Genomic DNA, 21,857 nt, shown 5'->3' on the forward strand with positions numbered 1-21,857 from the left:
AACAAGTAATTGAAGAAAATGGATCATGTTGGTGGATGTAACTATTTTGAGTTTTATCATTGGTTGCAGGGGATTAATTTTGGTCTGGAAACAAAAAGTGGTGCTATAGAGTGGAAACCATGTGAAAAAGTTTTGATTGACTGCTTTGTTAGTCACTTTTTTGTTTGTCACTTTTTTTGTTTGTCACTTTTTTTGTTTGTCACTTTTCCTGCCAGTTCCCCTATCTCTGAGATAACTTGGGTTGAGAGATAGTAATTATCCAGCGAGCTTCTGCGTCTTTTGTCTGGGTCACTTATCATCTCTCAGCCACTATACTATCCTGCACGTTTCTGGGCAGATCACAGATCTTAATTAGATCAGCTAGATCCCCATAGTCAACAGATGCTTGTCTCCTGTTTTTCTTCTTTTCTGATTAGATCTTATTTGTCTTATATTAGTTATAATTGATAGTCTTTTCTCAATGTCAGACAGGAACTGCTCTTCATACATTTTTTACTTTCTACATTAATAACTTCATTCACTTTTATCATATCTAAAAGCTTCAAAACTGTTATCTTTCCTTACAGAGCAGTGGCTGAATTGACCATATAGATTGCCTTGTTCTACTTTTTTTCAAATTTCCTTTCTAAGTTGCAGCAAGGTACATACAGTATTCCAAATGTGGTTGGATTTATACAAAGGCAAAAGTTGAAATAGTTGTACATTATTTTACACACAGTTAAAATATTGAGATTCCAAAAACACGCTTTATCACTATGACCAAGAAACAACATAGTTTGACTTCCATACAAAGGTGATAGATTTGCAAGAAATAGTAAACTTAAATGAAGTTATAATAGCTGTTGCAGGCAGCAGTTGATCCCCAAAGATTAATAGAATAACAGAGTTGAAGGGATCTTGAAGGTCTTCTAGTCCAATCCTTTGTTCGGGCAGGAAACCTTATACCATTTCAGACAAATGGTTGCCCAATCTCTTCTTTAGAAACGTACAACTTCTGGATTGATTTATTGCTCTCACTGTTAAGAAATGTCTCCTTAGTTCTAGGTTGCTTCTGTCCTTGATTAGTTTCCATCTATTACTTCTTTGTCCTGCCTTTGAGTGCTTTGGAGAATAGCTTGACCCCCCCTCTTCTTTGTGAGAACCCCTAAGATATTGGAACACTGCTATCATGTCACCCTTAGTCTTTCTTTTCATTAAACTAGACATACCCAATTCCAGCAACCATTCTTTATACCAGGGGTGTCAAACTGGCAGCCTGCTGGCCAGATGCATCATGCGCAGGCCATGCCTACCTTGGTTCCACAAACACAAAAAACGTTGTGATACGATCAAGTTTGACACTCATGCTTTATATGTTCTAGCCTCCCTTTAATGGAGGCTAAAACAATCCATTAAAGGGAGGATCCCTTTAATGGAGGATCTCAGGGTGTCTAATGCACATAGAGCTCTCTGGGAACTCTTTAGATTGGGTTGTACCCAGGCTTGGCGAAACACCAAAGGACCGTAGGCGTGAATTGTCTGTGATGCAAGCAGAGCAATCTGTGCTAAGAACAAAGAGTGTATGAAGTAACATGTAGACTAACAGACCTTTGGGAGAGGAACATACTGTCTGTTGTTTATATTTGCCAGCACAAAATTGGATTAAATTATAGGCAACAGGGTAGAGATACAGAGTGGAATAACTTGTGCACCACTCCTTAATAATTTCTTTAAAGCAGAGGTTCATACATAATCTGAATCCCCAAGGATGCATGTGACTCTAAAAGCACACCCAGAAGTCTTGAGAGAGGTCCCTGAAATCACATTCAAAAGTGGCCACTGAATCGAATTGTTAATGTGATAGGATTGCATGTCTATGCATTCATATTTTTATTTGTGTTAAATATGATAGCATGCTTATATAAAGAATATTAGTATCATTTTATTTCATTGCTTCTGAGCTTATCCATCTGTCCTGCTCCTCAAGTGTTGTTCTGGTTGGCTTTTTATCTGTGTGCCTGTTGTCCTGTGGGGGAACTGTGCTGGAGAAATTAACTTGCACCTGACCTTGTTATTAAACAATCAACAATAGCAAAACAGGGCTGGGAGACATGATTTTGTATAGCACTAACCAAGAGCCATTTGCCATACTTTGAAACAGCTGCACTGCATGACCCAAAAGTTCATGCCCTCATCCTAGGACATTCTACTTGGATGGAACAAAGCCTTAGTTGCACCCACAAAATTACTGCTGCTCCAAGCAATTGCTCTGGCAGCTGGGCTGGTTATGCATGACCCACTTGACATTCCAGTCTAGGTCCGCACAGAAGTAGCCTAGGCTTATGCAAATACAGAAGGAAGAGTAATCAGTGATTTAACTGACACAGTGAAAGTGTTGGGAGTAGGAGTAGGGAAGGATGGCTGTCAAAGAGTAGGAGCAGTTGGCTGGTTGAACAGTTGCCTTGGGGAAGTTGTGGAATTTCTCTTTGTGACATTAAAACAGAAGCTGAATGAACCTCTATTGAGGATGGTTTGGATCTGAGGAATGTCTAATGTGCATGTTGTAGAGAATGAGCACAAATCTCTAGTCTCTAGAGAAGTAATTCAAATACTATTCTCGTTGATTCTTGGAGGCTGCCTGCAATGGGATGCTTTCCTTTTGAAATCTATAATGGGGAGACAAATTGATTTAAAACTTTTATGTTGTTTCTGCAGCAATCAAAGTTAATTTATTCTTGTCTACACCAGAATGTCACTTTGAACCCTTAAACAATAACAAACCTAGTTTTGGTTTTTACTCATCTCCCAAATCATGGGAATGTTCACTTTATCCTTAAATGTGTATAGGAAATGAACACATTCCACCTGCTATAAATTGCAATTTTCAGATGTAGAATGTATGTTTATGTAAGGAAGAGTATGAAATCTTTATGTAGTTGGGAAAAGCCAAATTGTGACTTCTCAGCACATGTGCACACAGGGCAAACTATTGATGAAAAGAGGAAAAAGTAAAAATATAGAAGAAACCATGGCATTAAATAAAGTTGTTTTCCACAGAGGAAAATACTAAAGTACTTTTATCAACATGGTTTGGATAAATTTAACAGTCTTCAGGGCACTTTAAGATTTTATCTAATCTCTCTGTATTCATACAACTCCATAAAATTTAACTCTTATTTTACAATGCAGAATTTCTGGCTGGTTATAGTATTCAAAACTACTTTGCTGGAATATTTGTATTGTTTTGCATTCACTCCTGGTACAAATACAATTCAAGTACTGTATTAAATATATATTCAAATAAAAAACGAAGTTGTCTTAAAAAGTATACAAGACTAATTGTCTAAATAAAACATTCTTTAAAAGAGATAAAACAACATGTGAGCAAATTCAGAGAACTGGGACAACAGACTCTGTAACTGTACAGGTAGTCCTATACTTATGGCCATGGTTGAACCCAAAATTTCTGTTGCTAAGTCAGACAGTTAAGTGAGTTGCACTTCATCTTATGACCTTTTTGCCATCATTGCTAAATGAATCACTGCAGTTATTAAGTGAATAGTGTGGTCGTTATGTGAATCTTGCTTCCCCCATTGACAATGGGATGCTGTGATGGTTGTGAATGTGAAAACTTATCATATGTCACTTTTTTTCAGTGCTGTTGTAACTTTGATTGGTCACTAAACGAATGGCTGTAAGTCAAAGATTACATATATTGATTATTTTCCTGGACCTTGAGGAAAGAATGTGAAAACGTATTTTTATACTCAAGCCTCTTCCATTGAAGCATTTGAGTTTTTAAGGCTGCTGCTAGGATAATTATTAATGATAGAAGCTAATGAATTTTTAAAGCCTGCACATTTTTTTCCTAAATGTGTTCAAGTGGTTTATTTATTAATGCAACTGAATTGGATCAAAGCAGCTTACAACAAAAGGGCTATACTCTGTTATGATTCAGCATATTTGCCCTATCATCTTGCTGATGGTTGCCAAAAAGCTTCAAAATATTTGAAGTGGCAAGTCATTCTTTTATCTTAAAACATAGCTTTACCATTTTTATTATTTGCCAAGGTCATCCACTGGAAAACTAATGGGCTTCCTTATAGCCAGCAGGAGACCAGAGCGAGAGTCTGATCCAGCAGAGTTCAGCTTATGTTCTTATGTTAACACAGAAAAGAGTTTGGGTTTTCTATGTTTCTTTGTTGGCCATGATTTACAGCCTAGATCTGGTAGCTGTATTATTTTATACTCAAGTTTGTTGCAATGATGGGTAAAGGATATTTTCTCACATTTATGTGCATTCCTTCTATCTTTGAATCAGCGGGAAAGGATGCTGATTAAAAATTTGTCCTCCCTTGACGAACTGTCTCAATGAAAAGGCAACAACCGATGCTGTCTTTTCAGTTTTAATATAAAACAATTTAAGGGCAGGAAATTAGTGTATTTTCCCATCAGCATTTCCCTTTGTTGCAAACAAAGCTAAATATACTGTACGTGTCCCAGGATAACGTTGCAGGCTCCAATCTGAGTCGATCACCTTTGGTCTCCGTGAATGACTCAGTTTGGACTCTGCAATGTTTCCCTTCCTACCCAGCCTCACCTGCTGGCGGGGGAAAAGAACAACTATCGAAATGTTCTAAACATGTATGAGACAGCCAAAATCTTCTGAAATTGCAAGAAAAAAATGCTGAATTTGGTGAGTAAAGCATATTCTTTTGTGTCTCAAATGAGAATTGGACTATAGATTCCTATGCCTGAAGTGAACCCAAACACCCTTAACCCAGTGATCCCCAACCTTTCTTATGCCGCGGCCCGGTATCCCCAACCTTTTTTATGGCGCAGCCCGGTACCGGCATTAGCTGGGCGCCGCCATCTTTTTTTGATGAAAAAGTGCTTCCGGTGAGCTTTCTACCCGGAAAAGCTCACCGGAAGCACTTTTTCATCAAAAAAAGATGGTGGCGCCCAGCAAACCAGCGGCCCGGTAGGACTTGTTCCACGGACCGGTGGTTGGGGACCCCTGCCTTAACCAACCCAATTTCCATCTCAAGTCCATTAAAAAGTGGTACAGGTAGTCTTCAACTTAACAACTACTTGAGCCCAAAATTTCTGTTGTGACATTGGTTAAGTGAGTTTCCCCCCATTTTACAACACAGTTGTTAAGTGAATCACTGCAGTTGATAAGTTAGCAACATGGTTGTTGAGTGCATCTGGCTTCCCCATTGTTTTTGCTTGTCAAGAGGTGATCATGTGACCTTAGGACATAGCAACGGTCATAAGTATGCACCAGTTATCAAGTTATCTGAATTTTGATCACATGATCATGGGGAATGCTACAAAGGTAAGTGTGAAAAAGGTGGTCATACGTCACTTTTTTCAGTGCCGGTCACTAAATGAGCTGTTGTTAAGTCGAGGACTACCTGTACTTGGAGAGAATTTTGGTGACCTGGGATATGCTGCATTTATAGATACTGATATTAACTCCCAAAGGGACTTAATTGTCTCTGAAAGTTGGTAACAGGACTTCTTGTTGATTCAAAACATTTCGCTACCGGTAGCTTCTTCACTCTTCTTCAGTTCTACTACTCGGATAAGCAGCAAAACGTTTTGGATCAACAAGAAGTCCAGTTGCCATGACTCAGCTTTCAAACAATTCTACCTAGATGGCTGAGAATCTTCATCTGGCATATCCCAACCTTGTAGGCTGCCAAGCTTCCTTGCTTCTGTTTAGAAAAAAAAGTGGAATTCCACTATCTAACATACCTTAAATATGTGAGTATCTGTTCATTGAAAACAATTCTGTGAAAATCTATTTGCATTCCTTTTAGGTTTTCAGAATTTTTGCATATTATTGCCACTGAATATTAGCAAAAAAAAAGTTATATAGTCTTGACGAGGGGAAGATTGGGAGCAATAGTGAAGCTTCCCAAGTATTTTACTTGGGATTTCTGGAGGAATGCTCTAAAAACCAAATGAATCAATCTGAAACTTTTTAGCTATGTGGGTGTTGCATTTGTCAGAAACCAAACATTTCCATTTGCAATAAGAACCTCATACCAACTGTCAAGCAATAGAGGTGATACAGTCATGGTTTCGGAATGCTTTGCTGCCTCAGGACCTGCCACCATTAAAGGAAGTGTGGATTCTGTTTTGTATCAAAATAATTGGCAGGCCATCTTATCTTTCAGCTGATGCTGAAACAGAAGTGGTTTGTGGAACAAGGCAAGGGTCTCAATATATGGTATGAGCAAATTTAGCAGATGAAGAAAAACAAATTCAGCATTTTTAAATAATCAGTTCAAAGCTCAGAGTTCAACTCCCAGGGTTAAGGAGTTGAAGCAATTCATTCTGGAGAAACGTACCTAACTTTCCACATAGCCATGTGAGAGGTTATTAGTACTTAGACGAAGTATCTGTTTTCTGTTAAGAATAATGCAATGAATAACTGGATGCATGGGGTGATTACTTCTCCACACAAGCACATTAACATGTTGGATTGCCTTATTTACAAAATAAATAAAACAAGCACCAAACTTAGGGATCCTTTTCCTCCAGGATCCACCTGAGGTCTTTTGAAGAACATGATCCCTTGAATTTGCCATGAAATATTTTTTGGAGCAAACCTGTCCACACTAATCTTTTTTTTTTAAAACAACCCAAATTAATTCTTATTTTGCCAATCCACATTATTATTATGCATACATCTAATAGCTAAGTTTAAGTCACATATTAGGATACAATGGGGTTGGTTAATTTGTGACTTAGTATAGGATGCGGTTTAGTTTGTAGTCCGCGGTGTTAAGATTCCTGACTGTTCTGTTTGCATATTGTGAGAACTTTGTTATTGATTTAAGTCATACTATGATTTCATTATTTAAGCATAGTACACTACATGAATTATGGTTTTCTCCCCTGGGTTTAATTTAATGTGTTTTTCATAAACTCAACTAATGCGTTGAACGTTGGATTCTTCTAGCCTCCACTGAAGTCTAGAAGAACTGAACTTTTGAAGCCCATGCCAGTTTCACATGGAGCCTACATGTGGCCACTGCACTCCAACTTTCCCTTCTGTTTTTCAGATGATGTTGTGTATCCTGGCAACTCCACATGGATAGTGGTATTTTTGAACCTGGCTCTTTTAGCATTTAGTTTGTGAGCTTCCCAGTTCACATGGTTACCACTCTTGATTTGGCTAAAGCTATTAAAACTTCAGTGGACTATCTGCAAAGCTTGCCAGGAACAAGGAAATGTCTAATTCAGCAGTTCTGAGTATCTAAGAGATGACAAGCTGCCACCAGCCTTGGGTAGTAACCTGCAGGGGGTAGCTGTTTGTTTTTTTCCCCTTTGTTTTGAATGGTTTACATGGCACAGTGACCCATCACTGCACTTGGTATCCATAATACCTTCATTGTTTGGTGCTCTTAAGTCCATTCATGATTCTGGACCAATGGCTCATCCAGAGGCTAAAGAACAAGGTGCCCTACAAGTAGCTTGCTTTTCAGTTGATCTTACCCCCTGTATCTATTCTAAAACTTAAATTCAACATTGCATTCCGTATTCTTTGCTGCTGCCAAGACTTGTTGGCAATGTAAGAAAGAATAAATAGCCATATGTACAGATAGGGTGGATGCGGGGGTGAGAAGTATTGAGCAGCTGCCATAACCTATACCAGTTAAAGGGGACTTGTTTGTACTTGGGATCTCCTCACAGCTGCTGTTCTTCTGTGCTATCTCTTGCTTGGCTGATTGCTTTGTCCAAATATGCAAGGAGTGAAGTGGTAGAGCAGCACATGGCCTACTTGCCTTGACTTTCTCTTTGGGCATAGAATTGTTTGGGGCCATGAAAGGAGAGAAGGGAATGGACTCTGTACTGATAAGGAATTGGGGGAACATAAAGTGGGGGTTGTCCATTCAGGTTTTCCCCTTCCCTAAAATCTCCTTGGAATTGATAGTTTATGCTTATTGAAGTCTGTTTTCTATTGTTTTTTTACTTATGATTTTAGGAGGCTTTTATATAGAAGCTCTGCTTATATATGCCTCAAGTGGTTATCCTTGGACTGCCAGTCACATAACATATTACATTTTCACTTTTTACAATCTGTGTTGACTATGTAATATGATTTTTTTTCTGGCAGTTTGATGACATTCATACTTCCATGGAAGTCAAATCCTTCTAAATTTAGAAGGACATATATTTTGAATTACATTTGTTTTTTTAAAAGCTTAAGAGTCATTAAAATAGTTAATTTTCTTCAGTATTATTACAAATATCTTTATTTTTTAATGAGCTCAGACTGGAAAAAAGAAATCTGGGTTGGTTTTCAGTGAGGAACATGTTTTGATTGCTGGTCTGTTGATCCTCTATTCTTAATCTGAAGCTGTGCCTACAAAGAATGGGAAATTTTCTGTGTTGTGAGAATGTGTTAAAAGAATGGACTGCTACTCTGTGGGTAGAAATTTGAATGCTCCATTACATATAAAAGCCTCAGCAAATAGACTTAATACATCTATTTGTGTGTGTGTTGTGTGTGTGTGTTAATTTTAAAAACCATGTGTGTGTGTTGAAGTTTAAAAATCATATTGTGGATTCACAAGGCAAAATCCATCTGCTGACTAGCATAGTTCAGTTCATTTTATCATCTTCACATTCTTGCATCTGATTATTTTTCATGTGTAGGCCCAGTGCCATATAAATAATTTCCCCCTTGCATTTGGAACAGGAAATTCAAAGGTTTTCTGCTAATCTGTTTTTCAAAACAGAATGTAGTGATTATATTTCTGGCACCATATAAAGGCACATAAAGCTGCTCCTGTTGAGTCAAAGTGTTTGCTATTTTAGCTGCAGGTGTCCTGATAGCTTATTTAAAAATAAATTCTAGTACATAATGAAACTTATTTTTATTTGCGTCTGTTGTATAATATGATCAGAATCAGATTGCCATAGCTGAAACTGTTGGCGTTTTTCTTCATGTTCGACATGGATTGCAGATTATATTTTGATGTAGAAAGATGTCCAATTTTTGTTAAGTACTGTAGCTTTGTAAGTCAATATTATTTGACTTCTCTTATTTTCCTGGATGTCAGAGTTTATTTAACCTGAAAATTATGCAGGGTGATCTGTATAGGTAGTCCTCAATTTATGACTGTTAGCTTAGCGACTGTAACTTAGAGACCCTCCAAAAGCTACTTGTGATCCAGTTCTGATCCCCTCCCCCAGTTCTGATGTGACTCCATTCAGGTGCTTGACAACTAATCCTCATTTATAGTTATTGGCAGCATCTTGTGGTCACATGATCTCAGTTTACACCATTTTTGCCAAAAGCTGGTGTTTACTCCTGGTTTCAGGCAAAAATACTCCATAGTGAACAGTAGGCTCTCGTAATGACAGCTGTTTTTGCTTAATGACTACAGATTCACTTAATGACCAGGGTGATTTGATTAATGACTTCCACAGGGGGAAAAAAAGTTTGTAAAATTGGGTCAGTCACATGATGACTCAGGTTGCAACCATCATGGCTTGCGATCACAATGGACTGGCTCCGTTATGGTCATAAGCCAAGGGCTACCTGTACGCTGTTTCAGTGACAGAGCTAGCTTGCTATGAATCAGTGCGGATGAATTTGATTTCTGGGCTGGTTCTGAGAATTGCATTGTTTGGGTGCTTTGGCTGTTCCAAGACTAAAAGAATCAAAGATCTTAAAAATGGGAGCAGCATTGAATGGTTGTGGATATTGTGTGTTATGGGTTCCTGCAAGCTCATATGCTGTCTTTATACGGGAAACAAAATGATTAGACTCTCTCCTTATAGATCTCAGAAAACTGAAAGACACATGTTGGAAGTGGTGGGGGCAGAGTCAACACTCTCCTATTTACTTCTGTTACTATGATGATAAGATTGGGGAAGCAGCTGTCACCTGGTTTGATCTAGGTCAGTCTGTTCCTTGTATAGTGGTAATAAATGCATGGCAGCCTAACGGGAAAAGAAGGCATAGGTAAACGCAGCAATCAGTTTAGCCTGTTCTAGTGAATTGTACCAAGAAACTTCTGATTACCACCTGTGTTATAGTTTTGTTGGCCATGAAGATGGAAAAACATCCTCCAAATATTTGTGTATGTTTAAAAATGTTCCAAGTTCGAAATAGTACTTTGTGCTCAAAACAGCTTTTTTTCAAGGTTAGGATACTTCCAAAATTCTGGGAAACAGAATTTTCACATTAAAAATGGGATAGGAAATTGGTTGGAATCAAACTGTTTTGCATATCACTATTAAATATGCTTGGCCTTTATATGGTAGAAATGAATACTGAGAATTTGTATCAAATCCATGCAGAGGATGGGTATATCAATTTCCATTGCCCTAAATAGTAGTAGTTCTGTAGTAGTTACAGTTGGATAGTAGAGTATGATGTTCATAAATGGTTTAGGACTAGTTACTTCATATCAGCTCAACTTTCCTCACAGGATTATTGTTCAGAAGATAAAATAGGAAATGTCATTTGCTCCTATAATTAAGGATATAAAAATAAGTAAAATATAGAAAAATGATTTGTAGGCAAGTGGTTTTCATCCACACAGGCCCAGTCTTTACTTACATCTAAGCATTTCTTTCTTAAACAGAATTGCATTCAATATACAGGTAGTCCTCAACTTACAATTGAGCCCCACATTTCTGTTGCCAAACAAGATAATAGTTAAGTGAATTTTGTCCCATTTGAAGAACCTTTATTGGCATGTTAGGTGGAATCACTGCAATGTTAAGTGAGTAACACGGTTGTTAAGTGAATGTGGCTTCCCCGTTGATTTTGTCAGAAGGTCACAAAAGGTGATCACATGACCACGGGACACTGCAAAAACATCATAAATACATGCCAGTTGCCAAGCATCCGGATTTTGATCATGTGACCATGGGAATGCTGCAATGGTCGTAAGTGTGAAAAGCGGTCATAAGTCTCTTTGGAAACACAGGCTTTTGCAACCTGTGATGTCTCCCCCAGTCTTATCATTTCCTTATTTGTGCACCTAGAAATGCAGATTGTGCATTAATCTATTAATCTTTCTATAACTGCTATGGTCCTGTAATAAGAGTGCTTTTGGGATGGCAGAAGAGTACAGAATGATAGAAGTCCACACCTCAACTTTTAACTTGTGTTTTTAGTTATTTCATTGAAAATTGACAATGAGAAATTGGTCTTCTTCTCTGCTTTGGTATGCGTTTCTTTTGCCCTGGAAGGTGTGCTTCTTAGAACAACTTTTATGCTGTTTAAATAGGATTCTTTGTCACAATACTTGCAAACATTAACAATTTAGATATGCATATTCATTTAATAAAAATGGACTGTTACTAAACCTTTTTTTGTTCTATTACTAAATCTTTTTTTGAAAGAAATACCCAGATGGATGGAGTAATCTGTTAATTATATAGTGGTGGTTTTTTTTTTTTTACATTTGTCTCTTATTTTTTTCTTACAGTATAATAGTAATTAGAAATCAAATATTAAACATCAGTTCCTTTAGGAACCCATAACTGGGGATTACCTAGTGAAAGTTTATTTTTAGGTGATATTTTTAGTGGTAATTTTCATCACTTAGATAAACAAAAGTCTATAATCCATCCTTTATTTTAGACTCTTAGGAAGGTCATTCTTTGTAACAGTACTTTGGGATAGAAAATTCCTTTTTAAATAGTTCCAAATTGTATTTAATATGACATAAGGAGGGAAACATTGCTTATACTGTGCATAGGAGTGAACATATAAATTTTATTTGATTAACTTTTAACAAAGCAGAAACTTAATTGAATTACATTTAAAGTTTGTTCTGGACCACCATTTTGGAAAATGTGAGCTGACATTTACTCAAAAAGTTCTGATACCTCTTCAAAATTGTGGACTGCATCCATGCCCTAAAACAAACCTAATTATTTAGAGTAAATACTGATAATGATCGTGATCCAGGCTATTATCCCCAAATTTGGCTTTATTTGTAATTCAGTTGTTAGCACTTTGAAAACTGTTCTTTCTGTTTAAAAATGGTTGAGGTCATTTTGGGTTTCTTTGGAAAAGCTTCTTTTGATAGTTAGTAGGCTGTATTTTTCCTGATAATATTTTAAGTGGTGCTTTGTTTCTCTTTGTGATTTAAAATTTACAATGTACTGAAAGAATCAGAGCCAGATTATCTGTGGGGACCCTCTTTCCCTAAGGACATCTCCCCATCTTACCAGGCCAGGTAAGATGGACATGCTTCTAGTTTCTTTGCCTAAACTTTGCTATCTGATGTTAGCTGGCAAACATGACTTTTCCATGGAAGCTCCTATCCTGTGGAACACACTGCCGCTTCCTAGCTTTTCGGTAAAGCTATATGAAGATCTGGCTTTCCACCCCCAAACACTGGAATAAGATGGGGTGGCTGCACACCAGAGGTTTGACTTAGCATCAGGTTTTTTGTTTTAAATATACAGTACGTTTCTTTTTTATAATTTTAAGATGTCTTTTATGCTGTTTTAACTGTTGATTGGGAGCTGCCCAGAATTAGTTATAAGATGGACTGCTACATAAATGTTTTAGCTACATAAATAAGAGTCACAAACAAACTTGCAAATTGTCCATCCTTATTGCAGAAGTTGCTTTCTTTGAGCCCGGTCTTTGTGGAGGGGATAAAGATTCTCGGCTTCTGCGTAATCTTGGCAGAGATGTTGGCACTCAAAACCTCTCCTCTGTTCCATACAGCAAATTGCTCCGTGCCTTGCTTTGTTTTCTCAGTACACTGAAAAGGGGGCATTGACTTCCACACACTCTCCTTCCTGCTGAATTGCTTGAAAACTTCAAAACTAGGAATTGCATTATGTGTTAACTTTGGTTGTGTTGAGTGTGTGCCTAGCTACTGTTGCTAAGCCACAAAGGGTTTGGCAAAAGGGGAACAAAGAGCTTTGTCAGCCAGTTTCCAAGAGTGATTAAGCAAAACCTCGTTCTGCGTGTGGTTTTCCTCCTTCCTCCCTTATAACTGCAGGGCACACACCACTTGACCAGTGCTGATGAATCAGGGCATAGTCACTGAAGCAAAGCCTTAAATGATGGGGCACAGTATCCTCCTGTCTCCTGTCAGGAGCCTTTTAGCCAGGAGGCTGAAGTTAATGTGGTACATGGAAACCGTTCATGGCATGGTGAATTGACTCCTGTAGTCTGCCCTGTCTTTCTCAGCAAGGCATTAATTGAATATGAATGCTGCTTCCACACCCTGTGTGCAGATTAGGAAAATCATGTCTGCCGAAGTTTCCATTGTGTAACTTGTGCGTGGAAATCAACCTACGTCTGGCTCTCTTCCAGACACTCATTTTTGTGCCCTCCTGTGCAGTGTCAACATGTGATACAAAGGGATGTTTTTACTAGGAGTAATAGGAATGGCACTTAGACTTACACACTGCTTCACAGTGTTTTATAGCCATTTCTAAGCTTACAGAGCAGAGGTGGTATTCAGCAGGTTCTGAGCAATTCTGGAGAACCGGTAGTGGAAATTTTGAGTAGTTCAGAAAACTGGCAAATACCACTTCTGACTGGAGATTTTACAGTATCCTTCCCCTGCCACGCCCACCAAGTCACGACCACAGAACCAGTATTTAAAAAATGTACAGAGCCACTGTTACAGAGTCAGCAGATTGCCCCCCAAACAATCTACCTCATTTTATCAACCTTGGAAAGATGGAAGGCTGAGACAACCTTCAGCTGGTGAGAATCAGACCCCTGGCAGTCGGCAGTCAGCCTGCAATATTGCATTCTAACCACTGCTCCACCAGGGCTCCTGTCAAATGGCAGCTCTTGGGAGATTGGATAGGCTTAAATGGCTGGAAAGTCACTACTTTTTACATCAGTGTAGAATTTTTGTAACGTTCATGGCACCAAGCCCTCAGATTTCATGTTGCGTACTATGCACAAAAATCCTGATCTTCACAAATCACTGTGAGGTGGGCTGATGGTATTTCCAGCGTTGTTATATTAGGGCAGAATTGAGATGATAATCCAGAATTCATTTGAGATTACGGAGAGGATTTTGAGTCTACTTGTGAGCCACCCAGAGTTATTGGGAGTTGGACAGTGTACAAGTTTTAATAAAGTATTATTGATATTGTTGATAAAGATTCATTCCCTTTTATATACAAATTAATTCAACAAACTGATATGTTTTAACATTGCATAGAATTTATATAATTATTTAAATAAATGTAATTATCCAATTACTGAGACATATCCTTGCAGTAGCAAATATTATAAAATATTAAAATTGATGAACACAAGAACCCATAAATTTTGTCAGCTGGTCTAATATCATAAACCAGTTTGAGCTTGATCCATCCCTCAAATGAGTTGCTTGTTAAGGTGCTAAATTCCTGCCAGGATACAGATGCTATAACAAACTACAATTCAACAATCAATGTGAGCTTGATTGTTGAATTAATTAGCATATAAAAGCACTAATCTCTATGCAGCAAGGTGTGAGGAAGAATAGTTTGTTGTGTTAACCTTTGTAAAGCCTACTCACAGCTAGCTATTTAATGTTGTGTCTAGTTCTCCTCAGCTAGATGACTTGTTCCTAACTTACAAAAAGTTAGGGGACTTTGTATAGCTACATCTAGTTTAATCAGAACTGAGTTCAACATTTGGAGGATTCTGTGTTGCTCAGTTCCTTGCGTGTTCATATGAAGTTGCTAACAATTTCAGCAAAATTATTAGAAGCAATTTTTTGCTGTGGCACTTTTAACTTGACTTCTGGGTGACCTTGTAGAGATATCTAAGAAGGATTCCTGTCAACAATATAGCAGTAGTTTCCTTGTTTTGGGATGTTTTTTGAACTTCTAAACTTAGCTATTGTTCTGGGGTTTCCTGGGGGTTTCCCATCCAATTATTCACATATTCTGATATTATCTTTTTTTTTTTAAGATTAAGCCTTTTTGATTAAATAAAAAACCCTCCCTTTTTACGACCCTGTAGTCCTTTTTGGGAATAGAGGTTTGGGCGATTGGATGGAGCTAAGCATTTACTGGCTGTGGGTGCCCTTCCTGTCGCCTATGTAGAATTTGCACCCTAAGAGAGAAACTTCTCTCCGACCTAAGGACTGAACCCTCAACCTTCCAAGTGGGAGGCGAGCGTCTTCTCCACTAGGCCACCCTACTGTTTCCTTTTTCACTAAATGCTCTGGTTGAAATTAAGCAAGTTCTTCCCCTTGCAGAAATGGCTTGAGTTCGTTTTGGTGAAATACAAGTTAATAAAACCATTTGGAAATGTTTTAGCTACTGACAAGAAATAAGCTTGCTTAAGGAAGTTTCTTGTGCTAGAGTCCAGTTAGGCAGAATTTGGAGCCCTTTCTTGAATAGCAAATGCAATCTATGAGTTCAAAGTGTGATATAAAGTGAGGATATATATGTAGTTTATTGGGTGGGTAGGTTGCAAGGAACCATAACCCACAGGAAAACCTTCTTTACTAATAGTAGTCCTGCATATGTTAATTGAACTTTGAGATTCCACCAGGCACAGATGTGTTCTGAGCAAGAACAAAGAGGGCAATGTCTTCCCAGGAGTGGACTGGCCTTTTTAAGAAGCTAATTTGCTAAAAGCAGATGCCCTCTTCTAAAGTTTGGGTGGAGAGTGTTTTCAAAATATCTCAGTCTTATTTGATTATGTGCCATTAAGTCATTTTCGACTCCTAGCAACCACATAGATTTTCTTTATGATATTCTATCCTAACTTGGTCTTTCAGCTCTTTGAATGAAGCAGTCATCCCCACTGTAACTGAGCTTATTAACTTTGCTTGTCTTCTCTTTCTCTTCCCTCCTTTCCATCTTCCTTCTTCATAGAGCTGGATCTTGGAATAATCAATCCTTCATATCCTGCTTCTTCAAAGACCAACCTTTGCTTCCATAGAACGTCAGAAGGAATATTGTTGCTTACACAATTCTGATCTTTGTAGGTAGAGACACATCACAGCATTTGAATGTATTTCCCAAGGCATTCGTGGCTGCTCTACAAATGCTAGTCTGTGGCGTACTTTTGACTGTTTATTTCTTTACTATTAATGGTTTATCAACAATAGAAGCAGTCTACCACTCCAGTTATCTTCATTGTCAGTTACCTGTAGTTTTACTCCCATTTTTAATGTATTCCTTGGTTTTTATTACTAGAGCTTGCAAATCTTTTTATTCAGCTGTCAGGGTGATAGGATCAACACAGTGTTTGTGTGTGTTTATGATCTATTGTAGAGGCTTTAAAGAGAGTTGATGAACTTTAGCACAATTTTGCATGTCTTCCCCTGCAAAGCAAGCTGAATCCAACCCTTCTTTTAGTAGATACTGAATTATGTGTCTCTTAGAACAGAATGTGGTTATAGTGACAAATGTTATTCTCCATAGAGCTAATGGTGGGGAACCTTTACCACTTCACTTCCCAGTCCACTTATAAAAAGCTTCCAAATTTTCTTGCCCTACCACCATTTCATTAAGATAATAGGAAAACCTTCTTGTAGTTCACAGAATAGGAGTATAATTAGAGTGTGCATCCTTAGCCATTTTTAAATCTTATTTTATTTACCAGGGACTTTTAAAACTTAAGGTTGGGCTCTGTTTCAAAGGATCCATGCAGTAAATTTGGTACATGACTCCATGCTCTGGTAATTGCCATTTGGTACATCTGGAAGGCACAGGAAATTGCAAACTAGTTGTGTGGCAATACAGAATTTGAATATTGAATTTCTAAATCACCATGAAGTTTCAGATGCACATGTGCATAGCCACCAGCCTAATCCCTTTTGAAGTAAGCAACCATATGCAAAACAACAGAAAAGGAATGAGAAGGAACAATTAGAACAAATCATATATGCTTAGAAAAAAATTAAAAAAATAGCTAAATCTGTTTACACCATCATTTATTCTACCTCCCCATATTCTTATAACTCACCCCTACTTTCAATATGTTCATACTCTGCTTCATAACTTGCCATTCAAATAGTGTTTTTTTACATTATAGACAAAGTAAAAAAAAAGTGCTTATGAAATCAGTGAATCAATTCCAGCAAAAACAGTTTAAATGTTGCTGATTTACCTCCTTGTCCACACTGTGGTATTGACATAGCTTCGAAAGTCATTAGCTCTTTGTGAGTGTATAGTTGCCCCTATCCATGGTAAAACAGTGGTTAGAATGCTGTATTGCAGGCTAATTCTGCTGACTGCCAGGAGTTCAGTTTTCACCAACTCAAGGTTGACTCAGCCTTCCATCCTTCCGAGGTCGGTAAAATGAGGACCCAGATTGTGGGGGCAATATGCCAACTCATAAATCACTTAGAAAGGGCTGTACAGCATTGTGAATGATATGCAAGTCTAAATGCTATTGCTATCTTAAGGTTCATAGCTGTACTTTGAGGTTTTTGTAGAAGGGAGATGGGAATCAAGTCTTCTAAAAGTTTCGAACAAATAGTTTCCTAGCAAATATGATATTCATGGTGACACTGGAAGATTCAAACAGAGAAGTATATCTTTGAAATTCTATCAATCTGGAATCTGGTAGATAAAGTCCTCTTAAAAAGGGACGACTGAGCCTGAATATATTATCAAAGTTTTTTATAAATTGAAAAAAAAAGATAGAACCATTTGACTTTTTATGCTTTCTTATGATCAATTGAAAGCACAAAACTTCTCCAAAACAAAGTTCTGAATTAAATCTGAATCAGGTAGTTTTCAAAGCAGCTCCAACGTAAAGGTTCCTCCTGTCCAATCATGCCCAACTCTAGGGGTGGTACTCATCTCTGTTTCTTAGCTAAAGGAGCCAGTGTTCTCTGAAGACACTTCCATACTCATGTGACCAGCATGACTATATGCCGAGGTACACGGAACAGTGTTCTCATCAAAGTGGTACCTATTTATCTACTCGCATTTGCATGCTTATGAGCTGCTAGGTGCGCAGGAGAGCCCAAGTTATCTTACTTCAAACTATTGAAGCGGTATCTAAAATGAATCCTATAGTTGAAGAATGTCTGTACTAGAAAATGCTCCATATTTTTTTTCTGAAAACTGAAAAGAATGATTACTCACATTAAAAAGATTTATAGGTAAGCTCTGAGATGAGAGTGCTGTGCTACCTATAATATGAGGAATAAAAAGACTTTTCTAAAGTCTTCCTTTGCCTCTAAGGGTTTGAGAGCAAAAATTGTAAGAGGGACAGTATAAACTGCAGCTCCCTTGGAATGTGCTGGCAATCAATACATATCATGCTCACAAAAGCAGTTGTCAGATCGAATTCGTGAACATTTCATTCAAAATGCAAAGAGTTTATAAAATATGTCATATTCAGGTATTTCTCCATCTAAATTGACTAGGAAGTAGGAATAGTCCTTGGATTGTTAATAAAGAAGAGGAGCTAACTACTCATAACTACTCGGTAACTAACTACTCATAACGAAACAACTTATCTTAAACCTGGAGGAGAGCATATAATTAGGAAGTCAGAAAGGGTTATTTTGAACCAGGAACTCTATGCTCAATCCAAAAACAAAAATGGTGCAGTGTGGTTGACTTTTGTCCTGTTTCTGCTTTACAAGGATATGATGACTTACTGCAAATAAACAATGGTACCATAAAATATCTTATCTTCAACTTGCTGGAGTTCTGTCTAATAACCGAAGAAACAATTATGTCTAGTATAAGAATTTCCATAGCAATGCAGAAGGAGAGACTGACACAGCCAAGATTGGAAAGTACACAAGAGTTGGATAGTTCTATCCCCATTTCTGGAGATCCCCAGCTTATGGAATGTGCTCTAGAGCAGTGATCCCCAACCTTTTTGGCCTGACGCCCGGTGCCGGCATCAGCTGGGCGCCTGACCGGTCCGGCATCAACTGGCGCCGCCATCTTTTGATGAAAAAGTGCTTCCGGTGACTTCACCGGAAGCACTTTTTCGTCAAAAGATGGCGGCGTATAGCGCTTCGTGAGCTTTTTGGGTAGAAATGGCTTTCTACCGGAAAAGCTCACCGAGCAACGCCGCCATCTTTTTGATGAAAAAGTGCTTCCGGTGAGCTTTCTGCCGAAAAAGCTCACCGGAAGCACTTTTTACCAAAAAGATGGCGGCGCCAGCAACCATGCCCGGTAAGACTTGTTCCGCGGACCGGTACCGGTCCGCGGACCGGCGGTTGGGGACCCTGTCTAGAGAAAGTAACAGTTTATTCATTTGTTTGTTTAATTTAAAAATATCTCCACCTGTTGTGCAATGTACCTGCAGGTAGTGTACAACATTTTAGTAAATAATTTAAATGTAATAAAATATGTGGTAATGTAAAACATAAAAAGGACATAAAAACCTTTATTATTAGAAGTAGTTCAATGATATAACATTTTAAATCTGAAATTCATACAAAACAAGTGTGTCTTGCATTATATATGTATAAAGAAAAAACATCACTCCATAGAGTATAATATATTGTCCCATCTGGGTTTTATCACAGTGATGAAGAAGGGGTAGTCTTTCAATGCCTGACAAAGTAATCAAAGAATGTAGATTTAAATTCTACCTGGTCTTTGTTTTGGATGGTGATGCTAGTGATTGTATCATTTATTGGAGCATAGTTTCTATTCTTTGTTCTCAATAGTTTTTTCAGTGGGCTGAAAAAAATGCATACTTAAGGAAAGGAAAGAGATTAAAAAAAACTCTACCTCTTTATTCAGATGATCTGTCAAGTTTTCAACCCAGTTTTGATAGTCCTATAATATCATTTTTTTTGTTTCTGCTCATATTCTGTTCAGTTTCCAGATCAAATTGAGAAAGATAGATATGAAAGAATAGATAATGTGTACTATTAAAAATTACTGGGACAATGAAGCATGAAAAGAACTGAAGATTTTTGTGGAAGATTTACATGTCTACATACAAACTGTTAGAACATTCTAATTAATATCCTTCTTGCAGATCTGTTTGAAGGAAAAACTAAGCTAAATTAAAGCTCCAGGGGATGGAGAATTGAGAGTTGATTATGGGATTGGGAGAATAATGAGAAGCCTGTAGTTAGTTATTTCTATGCATTTAATAACGAGTTTACTTTGGCTTCCAGTCCCAAATGGCAGCCCTTGTAAAAATAGTACTGCTAATATAGCTTTCAATCCGTTTGTGAACAAATGGAAGAACTGAACCTTTTGTCATCTTCTCTTTCAGAGGTCAGGAGTTTTTAGTAGACCTGAATGCCCTGACGTTTTATGATACAACTGAGTTTGACCGGTTGAGGAGACTCTCTACACCTGTCTGCACAAGTACTGACTCCAACTATTATACAGTCTGGAAATATTTCTGCAGGGATCACTTTGGCTGGAGAGAATATTCTGAGGTAATTTTCCCATCATTGGGGTAACATAGGGGGTTTGGTTGTGTTTTGAAATTACCACTTAGTCAGGAAGCTTACTGTAGCTGTGTTTCTGCAACATGTTTAATCAGGTCAGTTAAAGACCTAATGCCTGTGTTTGTACTACATGCTAGGCTTAGTTAGTCTTACAACATGCATTCTTTCTGTGGCTTAATGAATTGTGCAAACCCACCCTTTGATTGGTTTTAAGAGCTTTGAATGCTTGAAGGTGCGGTCCAGAGAACAGTAATTTTTCTAATACAGAAATAAGAGATATGCTCAAAGGATTTTACGTACATACGTGTTATATTCATTTATTCATCTACTTCCTTTTATGAAGAAAGTAAAACTTTCAGCCAAAAGTTGAGCAGGCTGTTTCAAATTTACAAGGATACATAACGTGGCAGTTCATTTGTTATGGAAATGTAATTCCCAGCATTCAGAGAAAATATAGTCTGTTGTGAGAGATCCTTAGGAGTTATAATTCAGTTTTGAGGGACACTAGGTTGATCTACCTAGTTTAGTAATTTTAGATACTGAATTTGTTGTTCTGGGTTGGGGTTGTTTTCATTGCAGTGGTTTTAGATCTAGATGTCTATCATTAACATAAGGCTTGTTGATTTGAGTGGGACTGTCCTACCTATGAACAGATCATTATGTATTATTACATTTTAAAATTATTAAGAAAGCTTGGCTGTATTTGAAAGGAGAAGGGAAGTGTTGCTTACTCTGATGAGTAGTTCTACGAAATTGAACATGAACTAGACTGAAGTAAATTATTATTTTTATTTCAAACAGCCTGTAGTACGATTGATAGAAGAAGCCAACTACCGAGGGTTGGCAGAGGTCCGATTTGTTACATGGCACAATCGTTACATCTTGAACATTAAAGATGGCTTCCAGCAAAATGCATGTGTTCGAAGAGAAATCAAGAAGAGACCTCTCTTCCGCTCCTGTGTGATTCTCATGCCGTTTTTGCAGTAAGTACTTTATGTATCTCTTGGGGTCCTCAGTAATAACCATGGGGTGGTGGCACAGGTATACAATATAAGTTGATTATGTAGCTTTAATGTTTTGGGTTTTTTTGTCTTAGTCATAGAGTTAGCCAATTCTTTGTTTTTGCAAAACATTGTATTTTTCCTTCCTGGTGCTTGCATACCGCTAAAAAATGTTGCCAACAACTAAAACCAAGACTGCATAAATTAAAAAAAACAATCTATTTGTCCATCATGCACATATAAACACATACTCAACATAATATACACCGACACATAGAAATAGACAGTGGGTTTGTTAGATGTTCTTCTGATACCACAGGTAGTCCTCATTCAAGGTTTACTCATTTAGTGAGTGTTCGAAGTTACGATGGCACTGAATGACAGTCCTTGCAGTTGTGGCCATTGCAGCATCCGTACAGTCATATGATTGCAACTTCACAATTATGACACCGCAGCATCGCACATTTGAACTGCCATTTGCCATCTGCACTGCCAGCTTCAAACAAATTAATGGAAAAGC

At 37.8% G+C, this 21,857-nt stretch overlaps 1 protein-coding gene across 1 annotated transcript in view; it reads left to right on the forward strand.

Annotated features, from left to right (window-relative positions):
• Positions 1 to 21,857, forward strand: part of TIPARP (TCDD inducible poly(ADP-ribose) polymerase) — a 29,274-nt gene that overhangs the window by 1,281 nt on the left and 6,136 nt on the right. The window contains exons 2-3 of the mRNA XM_087965228.1: positions 20,156 to 20,324; positions 21,138 to 21,319. Coding sequence (XP_087821354.1) covers positions 20,156 to 20,324; positions 21,138 to 21,319 — 351 coding nt within the window. The remainder of the gene's footprint in view (positions 1 to 20,155; positions 20,325 to 21,137; positions 21,320 to 21,857) is intronic.

The sequence above is a fragment of the Notechis scutatus genome, chromosome 4 (genome assembly GCF_049901735.1).
Source record: "Notechis scutatus isolate UNSWTSFEM ecotype Mainland chromosome 4, rNotScu1.2, whole genome shotgun sequence".
NCBI lineage: Eukaryota > Metazoa > Chordata > Lepidosauria > Squamata > Elapidae > Notechis > Notechis scutatus.